Below are 20,791 nucleotides of genomic sequence, written 5' to 3' on the forward strand. Positions count from 1 at the left end.
AATATTTTCTTGTTATTGTGCTGTATTTTTTTTTAGTATTGCTAGAGTTTGAATGATCTTCTTAATAGTTCTGGAGAGGAAAATAACAATCTGTTGATTCGTCCTTTAAAAAAAAAGTGGATAGAAGATTGATGATTTTCTGGGAACAGTTTGACAAATGTTTATTGATATTTCTTTTTAGCTTACAGTTGATTGGTAAGACTACAAAAATAGTCACATGTAGCATGTTAGCTAACATATTTTTAAGCACAGTGGGGGAGATTTGTTATGGGTACAAATTTTTGGTGAGTTATTTGATACCCAAGATATCTCTATTAGATCATCTGCTATCCTTTTTAACATTAGGAAACTATTGTACTGTTTCTGCTATTTTATCCAAGAGGAAAAAACTATGAAGGGGGCCCTCAACTTGGAGGCTGAAGGAGAAAAGCATAAAAGCATACAATACAGGTAGTCCTTGAGTTACGACCACAATTGAGCCTGAAATTTATGTTGCTAAGTGAGACATTTGCTAAGTTAATTTTACCTCGTTTTATGACTTTTCTTGCCATATTTGTTAAGTGAATCCCTGCAGTTGTTAAATTAGTAACATGGTTGTTAAGTGAATCTGGCTTCCCCATTGACATTGCTTGTCAGAAGGTCACGAAAAGTGATCACCTGGTACCAGAACACTTCAACCATCATAAATGTGAGTCAGTTGTCAAGCATCTGAATTATGATCACATGACCATGGGGATGCTGCAATGGTGGTAGGTGTGAAAAATGATCACAAGTTACTTTTTTCAGTGCCGTTGTAACTTTGAGCAGTCAGTAAGTTAACTATTGTAAGTCAAGGACTACCTGTAATAATTTCAGAAGCTATTAAATGCATGATTCTGTTTCTGTCTCAGTGAGGTTTTCTTACTGTGATATCTGATTATTCTTCCAAATGTATTTACTAGCAATCATTTAAAAGACTTGTACAACTGCCCATCTTAAATACAATTTAAAACAATAAAACCAATAATGCTAAAATCATAAACCACCCAAAGTCAAAAAATCATAATCTCAGTCATACCCTTGGGATGTCCCACTACCAAATCCCAATATTCTCATCCTAACCTAGTGTTTGGGAGAAAAGCCAGGTCTTGATGGCCTTCCAAAAGGCTAAAAGGATGGGCGGGGGGGGGGGGCTGCCAAATCACTGGGGAGGGTATTCCATAGGGTAGGTGCAGTCACAGAAAAGCCACTTCAAATGGTTGTTTTATGACCAGTTGTTAAACAAGGACCACCTGTACCTCTGAGGGAATAATGTGCAACTCATGTATAATGGGAAGAAATCCGACTCCAGAAGTTGTGGGTGCTCCAGCACTGGAGGTTTTTAAGAAGAGATTGGACAATCATTTGCCTGAAATGGTATAGGGCAGGGGTGTCAAATTCTATTTCATTGAGGGCCGCATCAGGGTTGTGTTTGATCTTGGGAGCCAGAGGGGGTGTGGTAGGGATGGGCGTGCCAGCTCGACATCGCTTGTGTTGGGGACACCTGTGGTGGCCAAGTGCTAAGGCAGGACTTCCCTCAGACCCTCTCTCCTTCCTTCCTACCTTCCTTCTTCCTTTTCCTATTTCCTTCTTTGTCTTTCCTCTTCCCCTTTCTCCTTTCCTGTCCCTTCTTGGATGCTCAAATGAAAAAGGGGAAACATTTCTCTCTCACACACACACTCTTTTTTGCTCTTAGTTTGTTTTGCTAGCCCTCTGCCAGCTAAAACAGAGCTGGGGCAGGTGCATGCAGCCTGGCCCTGTTTTCAGCCACGATGGTCCCCCCCCCGCCCTTTTTGGCCAAAAATGGAGCCTGGGAGGCCTCCCAAGCTCCTTTTTCACTGGCAGAGGCACCACAGGCCAATCCTTCACTGTTTCCAGGCGGCCCTGCGGGTCAGATCTGAGCATCTGGCAGGCCTTGAGTTTGATGCCCCTGGTGTAAGGATTTCCTGCTGGAGCACAGTGTTCGACTAGAAAACTTCCAAGGTCCCTTCCAAGTCTGTTTTTCTATTCTGTTCTATTAAACAAAGTCTTTGTTGGTTCTGTCTAGTCTGAACCAAACTGGACATAGATCCCAATAGGGCTTTGCCCCAAGGGAGAACGCATCCCCTGTTGAATTTCTCTCAGGCAAAAGGATTGCTTGTAGAGACTGACAGGGATGGGAAAGGAGTGGGCAAATTCCTTGGCTAGCAGTTATTGGCAGGCCAGATCCAAAGGAAATAAATGCTTCCAGTGAGTGAAGGGTATCCCTCCTACAACAGTTAAAACAGCACATACCTAACACCACTGAGACACGGAAAGGCTGCTGTCAGTCCTAGTCCAAGAGGAGATCTGGAGGGTGGCTCTAGCTGACCTGATGGCTTCAGGCCGGATGTGTGGCTACCTGACAAGCTAACTTTGGCTCAGGGCGACTCTGAGAGGATGGAGGGGGGGGGTGGGGGACAGGGGGAAGGCATTGGAGGAAAGGAAAGCTGACAGAGTGAAATGCAAACATAGCCTAGCAGTGATGAAGGCTAAACCTGGCCCAGAGAACTCAGGAAACGAGGCTGGAGTGAATTGGGGAGGGGTGTGATGAGAGGGAGTTTCCTGGGGAGGCCAGAAAAAAATATAAACAGGCCAAAAGAATGCAGGGGAAAGGAACATATGCTGTTCCCTGGGTCAAACCCTAGAGGGCGCCACAAAGTTGGCAACTCCTATTGGAAGCGCTTGGCTTTACAGGGCTTCATCATCCTGGACATAGCAGCAAAAGAAACATATTCAGGGCAGAAGTCACTGTTGCTCCCACCCCCAAGGTTTTCTCTACTCTAGTCATAAAGCAGTATTCATAATACTTGATAATATGCCAGGGATGCCTGGAGTCAGGACCAGATATTTGAAATGCAACACTGCCCTTAGGTGAGCATATCTATCTGACTATTCAAGGGTATGCATTACAGGGCTGCTTTCCATTAATCTACACCAAATTTAGGGAAGTTCAGTGCCTCCCTTTGTTTCTGAGATTGACAGATAATCGAAATGTGTGAATGTAAGATATAAACAGATCCAAACTGAACTGGTGGGTTAGCAGGCCATATATCGTGTTAAATTTCATTTTTTAATTGGAAAAATATGTAAAATACCTGCAAAATTTAAAGTGCTTGGCCAAATTAAATATAATTTAAGTTGATAAAAGCAATCTATTTCCTATAAAATGTCTCAGAAGACCAAAAGAAACACCCCTTAATAATAAGGTTAGTGAATGTTAGACACCTCTCCTATTTTCCACGCAGCATGAATGCTGGCACTGGGCTAGGAAAGGCGAGATTCAATCTGCCAGACATCAGCCTGTGTGTTACATGTTTCTAAAGTTTGTTTAATGAAATATTGCTTACACATACATACACAAACACATTCTGTACACATAAATATACACATACATATGCACACATATCAAAATATTGTATAAAATATTACAAAACAAAAATATTATATGTAATATATATGCTACAATATATATGCTATGTACTAAATAATGTAAGTGTATTTGATTTTAGGATATTAAATGTTTTATTAAAACATTTGTGATGTTTTGAATATATAATTTAGTTCTAAAGCTTATCTATATATTGTTATTATAGTTTTACTTTGGCACTATTAAGTGTGATTCAAGTGCAAATCAGTAATGTTAAAAGTCATGTAGAAAATAGCCATCTGGTATAGGGAGTCCTCAACTTACAAACACAATGTTGCTAAGTGAGAAATTTGTTAGTGAGTTTTGCCCCATTGTATGACTTTTCTTGCTACATTTGTTAACTGAATCACTGCATGTCTTCTCTGCTGAGGCACTTACTCCCTGCAGTTGTTAAATTAGTAATACGGTTGTTAAATGAATCTGGTTTCTACATTGACTTTGCTTGTCAGAAGGTTGCAAAAGGTGATCGCCTCATAAATATGAGTCAGTTGTCAGGCATCTGAATTTTGATCATATGACCATGGAGATGCTGCGATGGTCATAAGTGTGAAAAGTGATCATAATTCACTTTTTTCAATGCCGTTGTAACTTTGAACAGTCACTAAATGAACAGCTGTAAGTCGAGGACTGCCTGTAGTGAAGTTGTCTGACTTACATTCACTATATTACATTCAGATGCAGAATGTAACCATTGTCTTGATGTTGCTGATCTGACCTTCCATATTGCTGCATTCTTTGCTTCAGGGCTGCTGCGTGTCTCAAAACGCATTCTTCTGGATGCAACAAATAAATAAGATGGGAAAATGGCAAGAAATTATGTGAGCATCTCTATTAAAGAATGCTGAGTAATCTGATTCCACTTCTTTTGGGCCAATACGTTGTGAAATATGTATGTACAAACAGAACTGCAATTAAATGCTGCAGTATATCACCTAAAAGTTCTCTATATAGTCCAATAATATCCCATGACTTTCAGCATAAGAGGATGCTTCAGATGCTCTGTATTAATGTCATCTAATGGACAGCTGAAAAGCATGTCTTCTCTGTGGAGGCACTTACTCCCTGGAGCAGCATTTCTCCCACACTCATATTTGAACCCCAACCTTGCTATCCTTTCATATAGCATGAAATATCTGGCTTTTTCCCTGAGCGCCGGGCTAGGCTGCTTGGGTAAGCCCATTTTGGTGATTTTTTTGACATATTTTCTTTTAATGCATTATATATCTATTCTACTGCCTGTTATTCTTCTAGAATTATGTGTTGTGCATGACTGATAAATAAATAAATAAAATATTTATAAGGTGATTGTTTCCTTTTCCCTGTGCAAGAACACACCTGTTTGGAAATCTTAACTTTTCCTCGGCATGCACTTACACTTCCATTGTGTTCCTTATTGACATTAGTCTCTTGTAATGTGCCTGCATTAAGATTAATGCCTTAACCATCACACCAAACTGGCTTTTTGCATTAACTAGGTTGTTTATTTTATTCCTTTTCTTCTTCAGTGTAAAACATGGCCTCTGTGAATGTTAAGGACAAAAGGCAACTCTGGAAAACATTGAACCAGTGATTTGGCAGGAGGGAGGTTTGCAGTGTAGTTCCAGTTACTACATCTGCAAAGCAGAAATGGAAGAGCGCACAAGCTCAGAATCAGGAAAGAAAAAACTGTGGCCTTGTCCTGACATTTCTGGTGCTGACATCACTAGTCAGCAATAACCTCTGTTCTTGTTGACACAGGGAACTAACCCAAAGGGCTGTCTAGACATTGAGTTGGCTGCCAACTTATTCACTAATATCTGGAAGTGCTCAGAGATCAGCTTGGAGGCAAATAGGAGGGAAAAGGGAGAAGTGAGAAAGGAAATGCCATTTCCCTTGTTTGATTTTTTTTTAATGGACTTCATTCCCATCACCAAAACCGCTCCTTCTCCCCCATGCTCACCCTTTCTCTCTGCTGAGTATGGACAATAATTTGAGTTACCCATTCTCCATGGGCTTATCATCACTGAGCCGTGGTGGCGCAATGGTTAGAATGCAGTATTGCAAGCTAATTCTGCTGACTGCCAGCAGTTCGGCAGTTTGAGTCTCACTGGCTCAAAGTTTACTCACCCTTCCATCCTTCGGAGGTCGGTAAATTGAGGATCCAGATTGTTGGGGGCAATAGGCTGACTCTAAACTGCTTAGGGAACACTATAAAGCATTGTGAAGCAGTATATAATTCTAAATGCTATTGCTATCAAATGGTTCTGCCTGAGACATCAGCTATAATCCTGCTACACCAATTTAAATCATTGTAAAGAGCAGATGGACTGAGACAGACATTCCAGAATTGGGTGAAACAGGAAACAGAAAAGCAATTTGGTGTATAGTATCCGGAAAACGTTGCTCATCAGTGTAAATTCAAATCTTTGAGTAAATGGCAATTTAATTTAATGTGCGAATTCAGTTTTAGAATCAAGCAGAATACTGTGAAACAAGAAGGATTGTTTATAAAGTTCATAGTTCTAAGGCAGAGTTTATTTGTTTAAACAACTGGAGCTGTAACAGGCAAATTAGCTATAAAAATATACTAGCTACTGACACCATCAGCACCCCCACGGACTATGTCAAGGAAAATTCAAGCGTTTGTGAGGAACATTAAACAAATTATTGTTAGATTCAAGTTATTCTTCTAACTCTGGAGCAAAAATCAATAGTTTTAATTTTTAGGGAACTGGAAAAGTATTGAGTGAGAAGGACAAAGTGTAAATACTTTGCTGGAAGAACAACTTGTTAATCAGCGATTCTAAAAATTATTTGAGAGGGAGGGAAATGTGAAAAATGCTGAAGCATACTGAGAGCAAGGAAGGAAGGTGGAAGAGATTTCCTGCTGGAAGAAAAGCTTTTAAAAATACTTGCAAGCCTACACACCAGGAAGAGCTTGTGCACCCGTTTGTCTCTACTGAGCATGTCAAGGAAACAGGGCCTTTCCGTCACTCTGTCTCTGACATATCCTGCCAGCAGGAGAAATCATGACAGTCTTTGAGTGACTGGCCATAGATTATAATAGCTGTTGGGAATAAGCACGTGGAGCTGCACTCAAGTCAAGCAGCTAGGGTTGATACCAGCCCTGGAAGGAATGAGATGTTTCTGCAACTACCATAAGGAAAAAGAGTGTAGCTTGGAACAGAACCTATAGGAAAAATTTATAGTAAAAAATGGAGCACAGTAGAACACACACACAGCCAATCTTTTTTGTACCAGGGATCATTTTCTGGAAACCCAGTTTTTCCACGGACTGTGGTGGTGGGGAATAGTTTTTCATGCTACCTAGATCCCCACATGTGCAGATGAGGTCTACGGCCCAAGAGTTGGGGACCCCTGCATTACAAGAAACAAGTTACACAAATTCCACACACTTTGATTTCTTCTTTTTTGCTGGTATGTGGCCTAGATTAAGCCAATTGTGATTTGTTGAACAAATCATGATTATATCATGCCATAGTTTGAAGCAAATCCATGTGGACTGTTAGTAACCTGGATCAGTACAAAATAACTGTTGGTTTTATCTACAAGGGATCCTCTATTATACAAAAAATGTATGATGAATATATGAAAGAATCATATATCAGTCATTCTTATTAAATATGGTCCAAAGTTTTTGCAAGAACACTTATGAAACAGGTTTATCATCACCTTGGGTACATCCTTGAAAATCAGCTTTTGTCTGCTGAATTAAGCCTTTTATAACTAAGGGTAGACTGTATGCTATTGGAATAATGACATGTAATAGTTCACTGAATAAGATGCAGTGCTCAGCAGCAAATGTCAACCTGTTTCTTACACAGAAGTTCCAACAAATCAAATTAATGGAATGAGGACAAAAATGCAACCATAAAGTCTTTCCTCAGTATGCAGACCATATGCAGTAATCTTTAATTATTATAACAAACTCTTGCTCTTCAGTATACTCAAGTTTGATGTAACTTTGCCAATCCCGGATCAAATTGTGAAATAACATCTGTTTTGTTTGCTAATGGTGATGAATAGAAATGCTTTTTAAAATTTCAGCTGTAGCCTTACTGGGGCTGGCCAGAATCTGAAGTTTCTCTGAAGGTTGTATTCTGATAAGCATTGGGTTCTGCCTGTCAGCCACTGATCTGAAAACTAGACAATGATTCTCTTTTCTATTTCACATAATTATACTGCAATTTTTACAGTTTCAAGGGATTCTTAAGTCCTTCCTTCCTTTATAATACAGCTGCTACTTCCATTCCATACTTGAATGTAATCTGCTTTGAATTTGAAGCAGGGGTGAAACTGTTAGTATGCAAATCACTTCGTGAATGGAGTGGCTTAACTATAGTTCACTAATGGATTCACACAACCTACTAAATCTTAAACAAATATTTACAAACCCTAAAGATATGAACTAGATCAGTATACTTTTGAAATCCTAAAGTTTCAGTGACAAGGTTAATTCTAAAGTATGAAAAAGTTGTACTCACTGGCATATACTTACTTTATAAAAATATTTTTGTAAGCTTAACCAGCTGCGTTTTTATTTGGTTTATTCATTATGATAAACACAAATTGTGGACAACCATTTAGAATTGAAGTCTGCATGATTTACTTGCAGGCTATTTCTTACTTCTGAAGGGGAAGAACTCTTTTTCCTTCCTACATCCTTCTAATCTGTAGATATATTTCTTCCGCAGTGCCATTTGTTTCAACATGAAACAGACGAAAGAAATTATGGTCAATATGACTGATTAAACAGTAGGTCTGTTTCTCTCAGCATTGAGTCGTCCACCACCATTACATGCCTTTTCCAAGGAATCATTTGATTCCTTGTCTCTGTGACAGTCCAATCTCTCTCCTTACTGTTAATGGGATGCTGAGTGAAATCTTTTCTCTAGAAACATGTGAGTTTTCCTCTACTGGTTGTGCAATTCCGCTGATGGGGAACATGTCCTGATTTTCTTGGTCTTCTGAGTTACATGCTGTTATCCTTCCTCCTTCAAGAAGGAGGTAACACATTCCTTCCTGGCAATGTCTTCTTTCCTGTGTTGTTTTTAGAGACATCCTTTTCCCTTGTCCCAAAACCCCACATCTTCCCTGATAAGCCTCAATTTGGCCAAGTGGGCTTTCTGCTCCTCTACTTTATCCTCCAGCAATACAATCACTTTGCACTTGGTGCAGGCATAGTTGACATCTTCGCTGGGCAGAAACACAAATATGGCATATATCTTGCAGGTTGCCATGTTATTTTTTTTCCTTCTCCATGTCCATATGCCTTTTGGAGGTTGAGCAGACTCCAAACGCTCTTCCCTTCAAGTTTTTTTAATACTGTTAGGGGCCTGAGCTGCTACCCTGAGCTGATGTCTTCCTTAATGACCTTCTGCTCACTTCCCAGAACATTTCAGGCCCACACAAATTTTGCCAGGCATTCCCTTTCTGTTTTATTGGTTTATGAATAGAGACATCGAATGGGAAGAGATCAGTTATGAGGGGCAGGGATGGTACTCTACTGGTCCGGCCTGGTTCAGCTGAACCGGTAGCTCTGAGGATCATCTGTGAGCGAACTGGTTCGCTCCAACTATTAGCTGCCCTGCCTGCCTACCCAAACCCAGCTCTATTCTGATCTTTATTTCCTGGTTTTCAAGCTCAGCTGCTTCACACGGCACAGTCGATTGCCACACGTCCGTTGTATAACACACAGGGAGAGTGCAGGATTGCAGGAGAAGGTCAGTAGTAAACCCTCTGTGTGTGCGCAAAGCGCACGCTCACCAAACCGGTTCTTACACCGGTTGAATCACACCCCTGATGAGGGGGAGTGGAAGAGAGGACATACACTCTTTATCAGTGGAAAATATATATTCTCAAAATCCCTCCCCTGGAAAGGGAAGCAATTGGTGCTTACTTTCCCAGGAGGGGTAAAAAGGAAGGGCTAGAATCTACCCCTTGGAGGTGGTGGTAAGCACAACATGGACCAAACAGCAAGTCATCACCATGACCAAAGCAGAAAAAATGGAGAAGAGAGTACTCCTGCCACCTTTATTTCCATTTAGTTAAGCAACTTAAGGCTAGCCATGTAGAAAATTTATAACTACAGGGAAATGCCAGGGCACGCCTTAGTAAAAGCCACATTAGAATTTATCCGAACAGCAAGAACCCTTTCTTCTATATATGCTGCAATCAGGTAACAAATGTTGTATAATAAGGAATTAGTTGTGACTGAGAGCCTTTTTAATATAGTGGTTAAGGCACCAGGCTAGAAATCAGAAGACCATGAGTTGTAGTCCTTCCTTAGGTACAAAGCCAGCTGGGCGACCTTGGGCCAGACGTACTATCAGCCCTAGGAAGCAGGCAATGCAGGCACATACCACGTCTGAGATCTTGCCAGGAAACCTGCAGGAATTTGTCCAAGCAGTTGCCAGGAATCAAGATTGACTCAAAGGCACCCCTTCCCCCACCCCCAAAAGAAGATATTACATCCCAGGCTTATAATATAGTAGTGATAGTCACTGCAGAATATATGCTGAATCAGCAATATCTGTTAATTGAAGAATGCTGGCAACAGGAATATTTGAATAATGACAAACCATAGTTTGTAAAAGATCTCTTGCTTGCAGTTTTCCCTTTAAATAACCATAAAATGGAAGATCAAGGATAGGGAAAACAATGCATAGGAAATACAGGTTTCCAGAAATAGCATCTGTTGAATTCTGCCTTTTTTTTTTTTTTTTGGAGTATCCCATCAACTCACTTCTGTTGATTTTAATATCCTGCTGCTGCCAGCTCTTACTTTGAAAAAACAAATATAGCTGAAACTGTAGCATGATTTTTTAATTATGGTAATTCTTTCTTCATGTTAACTCTGCTTGTTAGTTAGAATAATATTAGAATCATATATGCACTTTTAGGAATCATATAGGTACAGTGCGTATGAATATTTCCCTCATATGTTGGGATTTTTACCAGAGACACAGACTATCTGCATATCCATCAATAATGTTAAAATAATAGAGATAGTTGCCAGAGTCTACTCTTAGGAGGGAAGAATTGGGCTTAATCAAATTTTACACATGTCATAAGTTCAACCCGATGGGGTCAATGTTTCAAGAACCTTTTATAACAATTAGATTAAATAGAAAAGGAAGGTTAAGAGGAACTGGAGGCATAAGAGAATGGTACGAGGGCAACCTGCATTTACTTCCTGACTGCAGCGTTCACTTAACAATCACTGCAAAAAAAGTAAACTTGGTCATGTGGATGCCTCAATTTATGACCGTCATAATGTAAGATGAAAATTCTGGGTTCCATTACAGTCATAAGCTGAGAACTACCTATAGACACTTGGTACCCATTAACTGAGAAATGATCACAAAAACAAATTGTCTCATTCTTTACTGTACTTATTTTAAATTTCGCACACACTCACTTGGATCATAAGCTCAATTATTTTTAATTTCCTAGATTCTACCTAAGAGTTACCTTAGTGTAATGGCTAAAGACTCCAGGCTAGAAATCAGTATGTTCTTGTTCTGCCCTAGGCACAAAGCCAGCTTGTTGAGTTTGGGCCAGTCATTCTTTCTCTCTGCCATAGGAAAAAAAACAATGGCAAACTACTTCCAAAAATCTAATTTAAAAAAACCCGCAGGGTCTTCTCAAGGAGTCAAGACTGATTTCAAAAAAAGGAAATTTTCTATATTGTTATTCTGCACATGAAATCTTTTTAATTAACCCTGTCTATCATTTGTTAACAACTTATTGGATGGGACTGCACATAAATTTGGGCAGGAGTGGGAGAAAGCTTTGTATGTGGCCCTAAGGTCATGCACCTTGACCCTAAGACAATCTTTTTCAGCCTGACAACATAGATCTACCCGACTATTCCCATCCATCCTATCTGCTCCTCTTGGGTGGAATAAGAGGGATTGTAATCAAAGATATTTGAAGTGCCCTGTATTGGGGAAGTCTGATTTACAATATTGCTGTCATTTTAAAGTTAATCTGACCTCCAATTCCAGTGCTCATAAGACATTACTTTGAAACTTGGATGCTCTAAACCACGGGTGTCAAACTTGATTGTGTCACATAACCTATTAGAACATATTGCAGCATTTTTTTGTCTTTTGCGGAGTTGGGCTGTGCATGGCCTGTGCATGATGCATTCAGCCTACAGGCCGCTAATTTGACATCCCTGCTGTAAACCAAATGTGCATAAGTCGCACATTGCTTATAATAATATAAATTAACCGGTACCCCACCATCATAACTTTATAATAAGAATGACCAGCATGCACTCATTAAATATTTATATTGAGATTGTTCAGCAATTTGGATTTGATCTCCAAAAGATGTTTTGGGGAGGTAGAAATTGGCGGTATTTGAAATTAGCCATGCATTTTTCAGAAATATACACATATATACATACAAAGAGAGGTAAAAGATGGACTTGCTCCTCCATGCTACACTAAATTCCCTTCAAGATGTTTTCAAGCCTTCAAAATCTCTGCTTTGAGCTGACTGCTTCTCACTCTTCCAAAGTCACATTTACAGTCTAAGCAGTGTTTCTCAACCTTGGTGTGGGTTTAAATTCTCAGAACTCTGAAGTTAAAGTGGCTGAGTTGAGAAATGTTGGATTCTCGTGGCAATATATGGTTCCCTCCAGTGCTCTGTCCCTTTCCTGACTTATTCTCCACAAACTCCTGTGTTTTCTGACCTGAGTCTACTCTGGCTGAAACTCTAATTGGTGTTTACATCGAAGGAAAAATGGGTCTTAACAAACAGGAAGATTTCTTTGAATTCACACATGTGACAAAGACAGGAAATAAAAGCCTCACGACGAGGCTCATCACTCACTTGCCGAATACTTGGAAGATGTGTTTGTATTGGAAAGAGGGTTATATGAATGAACTTGTGTCAGGAACTTAAATGTAATGGGCACTTTTCCTTCTAGCTTTGCAGCTAGGTAAGGAAAATAGACGCTGGGGACGTATGTCTTTGAAATACTTGTCCCTTTTTGCAGTTGTAAAGGAAGAAACTACAGAGAACTAAATGACAGGAGAGAATTCTAAGCAAAATGATCAACGGTACCTTTGTTTACACTGTTCTCCTTCCTCTCTGTTACCCCCTCTCCACCCAAGTGGCACATGGTGTATTCCAATAGAGAGTTTGTTCCTTTTCCTGTTGTACTTTTGGAAAGCATTAGACAGGATACATCTGCAGGAATCCTAGAACCTAAACCTGCACATGCTATCATGGTGTTGTTGACTAACAGGTCATAAAAGCAGAGAGAGGGAAGAGGGTGAGGGAGAGAGGGAGATAAATATATTTCTTTGTTATTTTGCATCCTTCCTTGTATCCACACCCAGTTCCGTATCTGACAAGCATCTCTGTAGCAACCTATCTCGTTATCTCTCAGAACAGAATGGATGGACACTTATTTCAGTCAGCATCCATTGTTTGGTCTGCCTTTAGTTAAAGGAAGCAAGAAGTGGTGATACAGCTTTCAGAGCCAGTCCTATAAATGCTTGAAGCTGAGTCGATCAAGGACACGGGACCTGCTTGGTATAAAGAGGAAACTTAGGACTGCGAGGTGTATTCCAAAATGAAAACAAAACAACAATTGATTCTCACTTTTAAATTCCACATCCAATGAGAAAAAAGGGAAAATATATTTGACCCTTTGTGCTGCCTTTCCAAAGACATTTTCTGAGCTATTTTTTTTAAGTGGGTAGAAAAACAGAATGCGTTCTGTTAGAACAGAGTTGTGAACAGTTGGCTCATTGTTTTTCTGATCTAATTCTTCTCTTAAAGAATATTGCTAGAGAAGCCATTGCAGCAAAACTGGGAAATATATGGAAAAGGGCACAGGCTGTCTATTCTGTTGATCAGTGCAGGAAGGAAGACATTTATCCAGCCTTATATAAGAGGAAACAAGTCATCGCAAATTATTTTTCACAATGTTTTATTATATTGAGATACCAGGACAGCCAGTATGAAACAGTAGTAGTTAGAGGCTTATACTCAGAACAGGAAGACTGATGTTTTCCACTTTACCCTCTGCCACAGAAGCTGACTGGGTAACATTTGACCAATTGCCTACTCTTAGCCCAACTTACCTCACAGTGTTGTTGTGGGGAGAGATCGAAGGATGGAATGTTATGTAGCTACCTTGAACTTCTGAATGAAGGACAAGATCCAACTCTAATTCTATAATAAATATTATCATTACTTCATTGCCTATTGAAGTTTGTTTGCAAATTTCCATATGCATTTCCTCTCTAAGAATTTATATTGTTGTCCAACCATTGAAGACAGCAATGGCAGAAATGGTCACGGTTAGGCATTTACTTTGGCGTAATTGACTATACAAAGCCCTGAGTCTTCTAGACATCACAATTGGCCCCAAAGTGAAAAAATATCTCCAGAGCAGGATATTAAGAGTGTGGATTGGTATTCAGAATTACTTGGAAATACTTTGATTTAAAAATATTATATTTTCAAGGGATTTCTGAAAAATGTTTTCATTTATTTTCATTGCTAAGAACACATTTTTGTACGACATCCAAAGACTTGGTCTCTTTTCTTCTAAGGCTTGTTAAGTGATAGCTGCAGGAATAAAGTGATGCTTAACCCTTTCATCTGTGTAGTTCTCTCTCTGTCTCTGTCTGTCTCTCTCTGAGTTTGAAATAACCTTTTTCTCTTACTTGTTTTTCTATCTCAATGAGGAACTAAGGGAAGGAGTCTCTGTGTACAAAACTAGTTTGTTGGACTCTCAGAGTTTATGTGTGGTTAGTTTCATGCATAAAAGGATTAAGAGTGTTCACCCTCAGTTTGCTTGGCAGAAGAGTTTCTGAATATAGAAACTAACGTTTTTCTCTATAAAACAACAGAGCAACATTATTGTGCTTAAAGTTTCCTTTTCTAGTTTCAGAAGATTGGTTTGGGTGGGTCTTTTACTATTGATGCAGCCAATGAAAAATAGAAGTTAATAATTAAAAACACCCCATATTTTTATCCTGCAGAACTTTAAAAGCAGGAGGAAATTTATAATCTTTTTAAATTTGAATTTTTTTTAAAAAATAAAATATACACAGCACTTTTCTTTTTCACTGTCATCGTAAATTAATGTAATCTAATCTCCACTGCAAGACTCATAGACCTGTGAGCATATATACGGATGCACATGCTGTACATATACATCTATACATTGCACTGCAGGATCCGTCATCAGTATAAAATTTCTGTCTGTTGCATGAAATTATTTATAAAATGATTTCAGTATTTAAACAAAAATAACAATTTAACAGCCTTATACTGACCACTGACAGAATATTAACAGCTGAATATTAACAAATGAATTCTTTCTGAAATGCATTTAATTAATTAATTTAATTGGTCAGTTTCTAAGTCTGTCCGCTCAGAAATAACTCTCGACCATTTACAAGTTAAACACTGTAAAAACAAATTAAAAGATTACTGTGCCAAGGAGAAAAAAACAGCATCAAATCCTTCATCTTTCTTTAGCTAATAATTTAGCCTAAGCTAGTTTTAAGATTTTTCCCTGGTATTCTTCCTCTGAAAGAGGCAGTGGTTTCATCAGTAGCCCTCCTCTTCCTAGCAAGATAGCATTCCTTTTATAGTTGCAATTACAATACAAATAATAACTTATAGTTTTGGGCAAAGTATGGCTTTCCATATGTTATTGCATTCCACTTTCCAGCAGCCAGAGTCAGCATATCTAGTGCTGATGGAGACTGAGAGATGTAACCAGCATCTGTTAGGCTTTAGGTGTCTTTCGATCTATGGATTCAGCCTTTGTGTTCAGTCCAGATAGTTATAAAATTCTTTGTCCAGAATTTTTCCCAAACATATGTCAGTAGAGGTATTTTCTGCAAATGTCTAAAGGCTCAAGTTTGTGATCATTTTTAATGAGGATCAAACGAATAAACCGTGCATCTGCTGACAGGAAACAATAGATTTAGGCTGCTTCCAGGTAAATACATTAGGCAAGTGCTTCATCTTTTCCTTGGAATATTTATGGAAAGAAAAAAGATGAAAGAAAAGGTGGGAAAGTGTAGGAGAGTTATAAAGACAACATCTGGATTCTCTTACAACATTCTGCAAAGGAGGCAGGGAGATTACACAATATCATCTGGATATTCTCTTCATTTATTTAATTCAAAAGTTAATTCACCTCACAACATATCAATAGTTTTCAGATGGACCCATTGGAAGCTCCAGCAAGGGAAGAAAAATGGTTTAATCTTCCCATGATGTAATCAATGTCTAATCAAAAGGAGACTTCTGCTTAAGAGTCCTTGTTAGCTGTCAGCTGTCTGGGTATATGCAGCACTGTGCCATGGGAAATCAAGCTGGTCTTTCCTATACTACCGCTAAATCTGCTGAAAATTATTAATATTAATACTTTTTAGAGCATGCTTGTTTGACATTTTAAGTCAGATAGGTTTCTGAGGATATCTCTACATCACCACTTCCTGTGTTCCAAATTTAATAGTATTAAACACAACTAGGCAGGAAAAAGGAATTCTTGTGACATATTTATATTTGTTATTACATTTACATGGCTTTGGAGCAGCTTACTTTCTTCCCTTAATGAAATTGACAGATGCAATCTACGTGCAATCCACGTAGATTTAATAATAGTGTCATTTGTTTTTATATCACTCTTTATTACCCCCACCCCCACCCCCAAATAGGCATGCCTTGTGACAATCTAAGTTCAAATGTTTCAACTGGTATTTGCTCTCTATGGGACCTAGTCAATTACCAATCAAGTACCTAAACTACAGCAATCTGCAAATGTCCTAGTATTCGGCTTTAATGTATCTCAAGTATTTCTACCAATTTTAACAGAGTGTTGGTTTGTTTCTTTTGGGAAGTCAACTTCAAGTTTGACTCTAAATGTCTTGAGCAAAGGATTAAAAAAAGAATAGCTAATTAACACTGTAATAATCCCGGAATTGTCTGCCTCCTTCCTACCATTTCATATTGTTGTAGCTGCTGCTACTACTATCATTATTACTGCAATACTCCAACACGTATTACAATAAAAACTTTGTTGAGAGATGAATAGGTCAATCAGAAGAGGCATGTAAGACTTATGATGTATCTATAGAAAGTGGACCAAAATTAATCAAATAGCTTTGCTTTTACTACCATTGGGAAGATTCCTTTTTTAGAGCATTTAGAGTTACAATTTGGGACAAAGTGTAGCTTAGATGATACTGGCACATTTCTCACCAATCTATGGGAATTCTAGTTTCCAAATAAATAAATACACTTTATTTTACTTCTCAGGAATATCTTACCTATTTTTCCGGATTGCAATTCATTTTGATTTGGGGTAGAGACAGGAACTGTATTTTTCTTTGATGTTGCTGTTCCATCAACTCCCATTTTTATACATGCAAACATACTCTGGCCAAGAAGTGCAAATATTTAAAATTCCTTTGGCTATGGTGTAATTAAAAAAATATTTATGATATTTATAAATATTGCATTATTTTATCCCCATTTAGAACTTTAGATCTTCCAGAATTTTTAATATCAGGCTGTTTCATTCTCGGGAATTTTCCTTGCTGGAAAGAAGGAATTTTTTTAGTGCCTTATGTGTTTTCCAACACAGAAAACACAATACCCTTGTATATAAAGACAAGACTCTTATCCTCTGCTCAAGTGGTATTTGGTAACCTGGTCTTTAGAGTTCAGAACAGATTGGCAGATTAATTGTCTTTAAATATGAGCGCTTTGTTTCCTGTAAAAATGCAAATGTCTTCATAGAGACCTTTGATTGCATGGAGAATTGTAACCATGGTCAAGCAACTGTGATTATAGCCTGTCTCCATACTTCCTCTAACAACGTGAGGCAGTAACAGGCAAAGAGCAGAATTGGGTGACGTATGTTCTTCTTTGATTCCATTTGCCAAAGGTCTAAAACAATTAATTTATGAAGACCATTCTAGGGCCATAACATGCCTGAATAAATGTAGGATACAGTATTACAGGGCTGACAGACCATATTTATAATAACAAGCAGTGTTTGAGAAAAAGGCTTAGTCACCATTCCATTAATGAGAGAAGAATATAGCTAGGAATTTTTTAATCATAACTGTTAAATAAGCCAAAATTAGTCAAATGCATAGGCATATATGTATAGTCAACTGGACTATACTTACTGACAGTCAAACAATGGTTTACTAACCACAGTGATTGCAATTACAAAATACACTAAATCAAATCCACACTATTCACATTTTAAAATATAGGATCCCTGATATGAACTGGCACTGTGGGGTCACATTGAGGGAAGATTTCTGCCATTATCAGAATACTTAAGATATTTCTGCCATCTATAATACTAAACTACCCATCAAACATTACTTTTTAAATTACATTAAAGTTTATTATAAGATAAAATTACAAAAAGAAGCAAATGTTAGAAAGATAAAAGAAGAAAGGTTAGAAAGAGAATAAGAGAAAAAAAGTAGTGACTTCCAACTTTTTTCAATGCAGTAGAAAAAAACTATAACCTTAACTTTTTGTTTTACATTTCTAATTTCTAAACACTTCTGGTTATTTCTGTAATGGCGAAACCATTCTAATAATCAAAACCTAGAGTCAAAGTTTTATTTTTTTTCCAGTTTCAAGCAAAAAGTCCAGAAGTGGTTTCCAAATAGAAACCAAACTAGATAAATGTGTCTGTTTAATTAAATAATCCATCATCTTTACCATCCATTCTTCCATTGTGAGAATTTGAAGCTGAGGCAGATAAGGCCCGGTCAAATGAAGCCATTCCATGACATGGATATGATAGAGCCAATACTAAAGTATCGGTAATGTATTTATATTGAATTATATTCAATACTAATGTTAAAGAGTATATTATTGGATAATCTATTAGATAGTATCATGAACTTCATTTTTATTTCTCTCTCTAGATATGGTTAGTGGCTATTCTATGACACCACCCATTCTCAGCATCATAGAAGAGGAGTATATCATCAATGCTAAGGAGACCTTAAATATTACTTGCAGGTAAGAGTCAAATATGAATGTTTTTCATGTGGCTTCATCTGTGTGTGATGTGATTTTTGAAATGTTGGAGACCTCTTGTTATCTTTAGCATTGCTGAAAAGAGTGGATTTAAATTGATTCATTAGGAATACCTGAAATAAGACTTGTAATTTGGACTGCCACATCTGGTTGCAAAACTGAGGCAGCAAGGAGATATAGACAATGTTAACTTTATTGAAATATCTGTGCAAATAACTCTTTTGGACAGTGCATAGATTCAAAGCATAAGGATAGAATAACAGAGAAAGTTATATATGTAGGAGTATTCATGTTTTAAACTAATTTGGCACTTTGTGTAAAACAAAGAATAACATTTTGTAGTTCACTATAGCAACTTAAAATGAAGATACTATTTGGATTAGCCTTCCACATGAGAAAACCTGTATCAATAAAGTGTACAGCACACTGACCTGCCAGATTTTTGCATCTAATCTATACTGTATCTGAATTCAAGAGTTTGTCAGCATAGTCATGACCTGTTTATTAGCAAGAACTACATACGTACTTGCTCTGTTTTTTTAATTTGAATTGTTGAGCAAGAGATTTCTTGTGCAGTATGGGCATAGTATTGACACTGATTAGTTCCTACTTTAGATAAGCCCTAAAATCAGCGTTCATTCAAGTATGTACATATTTAGTTACTACACAGTTGTCATACAATTGCATTGTATTAGGAATTTCTGGTGGACATCAACAAAAAGAAAACAACATTTCCTCTGAGTAAGTAAAGCCTTTTATTTCATATTTCCTCCAAAGAAGAGAAAGAAGTTATATGAACATATTTTTAGTTCAAATCACATTAAGCAATAATTTAGATGACAAAGTCTCATAGGACATAGCAAAGTTTTTAATTTCCAGACTGGAATCTTATATGAAAAGCTGCTATTGCCAAAGTAAAGAGGCTGATCTGTCCTCTAAAGAGCAGAGCCACTCCCTTTGTTTTGATCCAGTTTATCCAGAGATAATAACCTGATATGCTCAGATCAAGACAACAAGATTAAAATATGATTATATTGTGCTTCCAAACTACAAATTCACGGAGAAAGAATTTTGTAAGGTTATTTGTGCCTGTTAGCCCTTGCCTACTACAAAGTTCAGATCCTCTATTCTCTGTACACTTTACAGAAGAATCATCTATTTTTTGTATCCCCCTCCTGAGATTTTTGTGCAGGGCATATAGAGGCTTTGTGAAGTGCCACATATAAATACTTATTTGGTCTCAAAACATGTATAGAATGGTATGAGGGCAACTAGAAGATCTCTAAGATCCCTTCCAACCTACTTACTTTGTCTTGATTATACTATCACATTAAAAATTCACTACACCATAATGGCACAGAAGACTTTTCTGTACTCTGATTTCACCTATAGGCACTGAAATAAAATCAGCCGATTAATTTTAGAGTTTCAATTCTTGAAGTGGTACAATAAAGAATTGGTGATTGCATGTGGCTCCCTACAGAGTTCTCTAGCTTAAGGCATAGTGGTGGACATGAACTTCAATTGCATTAAAGGAGGACTTATGAAGAAGTAGTCCATTAACTGTCATGGTCAGCACAGACTGTCTCTAGAAATGAAAACAGCCTTTCGGTTAGCTAGTCTTACATGATATTTTTTATCCATCATAAACTGAACCATAGTTTGTTTAATTAAAATATTTTCCATGTTTGTATGATATACATAACTTAATGGTAGAGCTTGGGCTTATGCAGCATGATGAATTAAAATGGTGTCACTGTGGATTGCTAGGAGACATAAGCTAAGGCACCAATACATTTCTTGTTGACACTGGTGCGGCATCTAGTTGACACTGTGAAAAATGGGGTTTTATTTATTAAAATATTCTAATATGATGCAAATAGGGCTTGGATCCTCAAAGAACTTCAGATGAAGATAATTTCATAACTTTCTAAGGCTGGGTTAAAGTATTTATGAAAATACCTTTTGAAACCTTATATGCATATTCAGTATGAGCATGATAAAAAAGTTCAATTAGTTATCTTATGGAAACTGACAGCAGAAATATGTAAGAAATGGGTGCTACCCTCCTCTCATTTTATGCAAGTTCAAGTATCAGTCAAATCAGCAAATATTTTGAAAGAGGTGTAAGTTACTGCTATCTACAGTTTGATAATATGACATCAGTAGCAGCTTGTATCTGTCATTATAGAGAAGAGGAAATTCGACCAGTCTCCTCTCCCTACTTTTTATGAACAGGCAGCAGCCAAATATTATTAGAAG

At 37.7% G+C, this 20,791-nt stretch overlaps 1 protein-coding gene across 2 annotated transcripts in view; it reads left to right on the forward strand.

Annotated features, from left to right (window-relative positions):
- Positions 1–20,791, forward strand: part of FLT4 (fms related receptor tyrosine kinase 4) — a 105,077-nt gene that overhangs the window by 13,901 nt on the left and 70,385 nt on the right. For both annotated transcript variants that reach the window (XM_026696589.2, XM_087924299.1), the window contains exon 2: positions 18,415–18,511. In XM_026696589.2, coding sequence (XP_026552374.2) covers positions 18,415–18,511 — 97 coding nt within the window. The remainder of the gene's footprint in view (positions 1–18,414; positions 18,512–20,791) is intronic.

Source organism: Pseudonaja textilis, chromosome 2 (genome assembly GCF_049901715.1).
Source record: "Pseudonaja textilis isolate UNSWEBS1 chromosome 2, rPseTex1.2, whole genome shotgun sequence".
In the NCBI taxonomy this organism is placed as follows: Eukaryota; Metazoa; Chordata; class Lepidosauria; order Squamata; family Elapidae; genus Pseudonaja; species Pseudonaja textilis.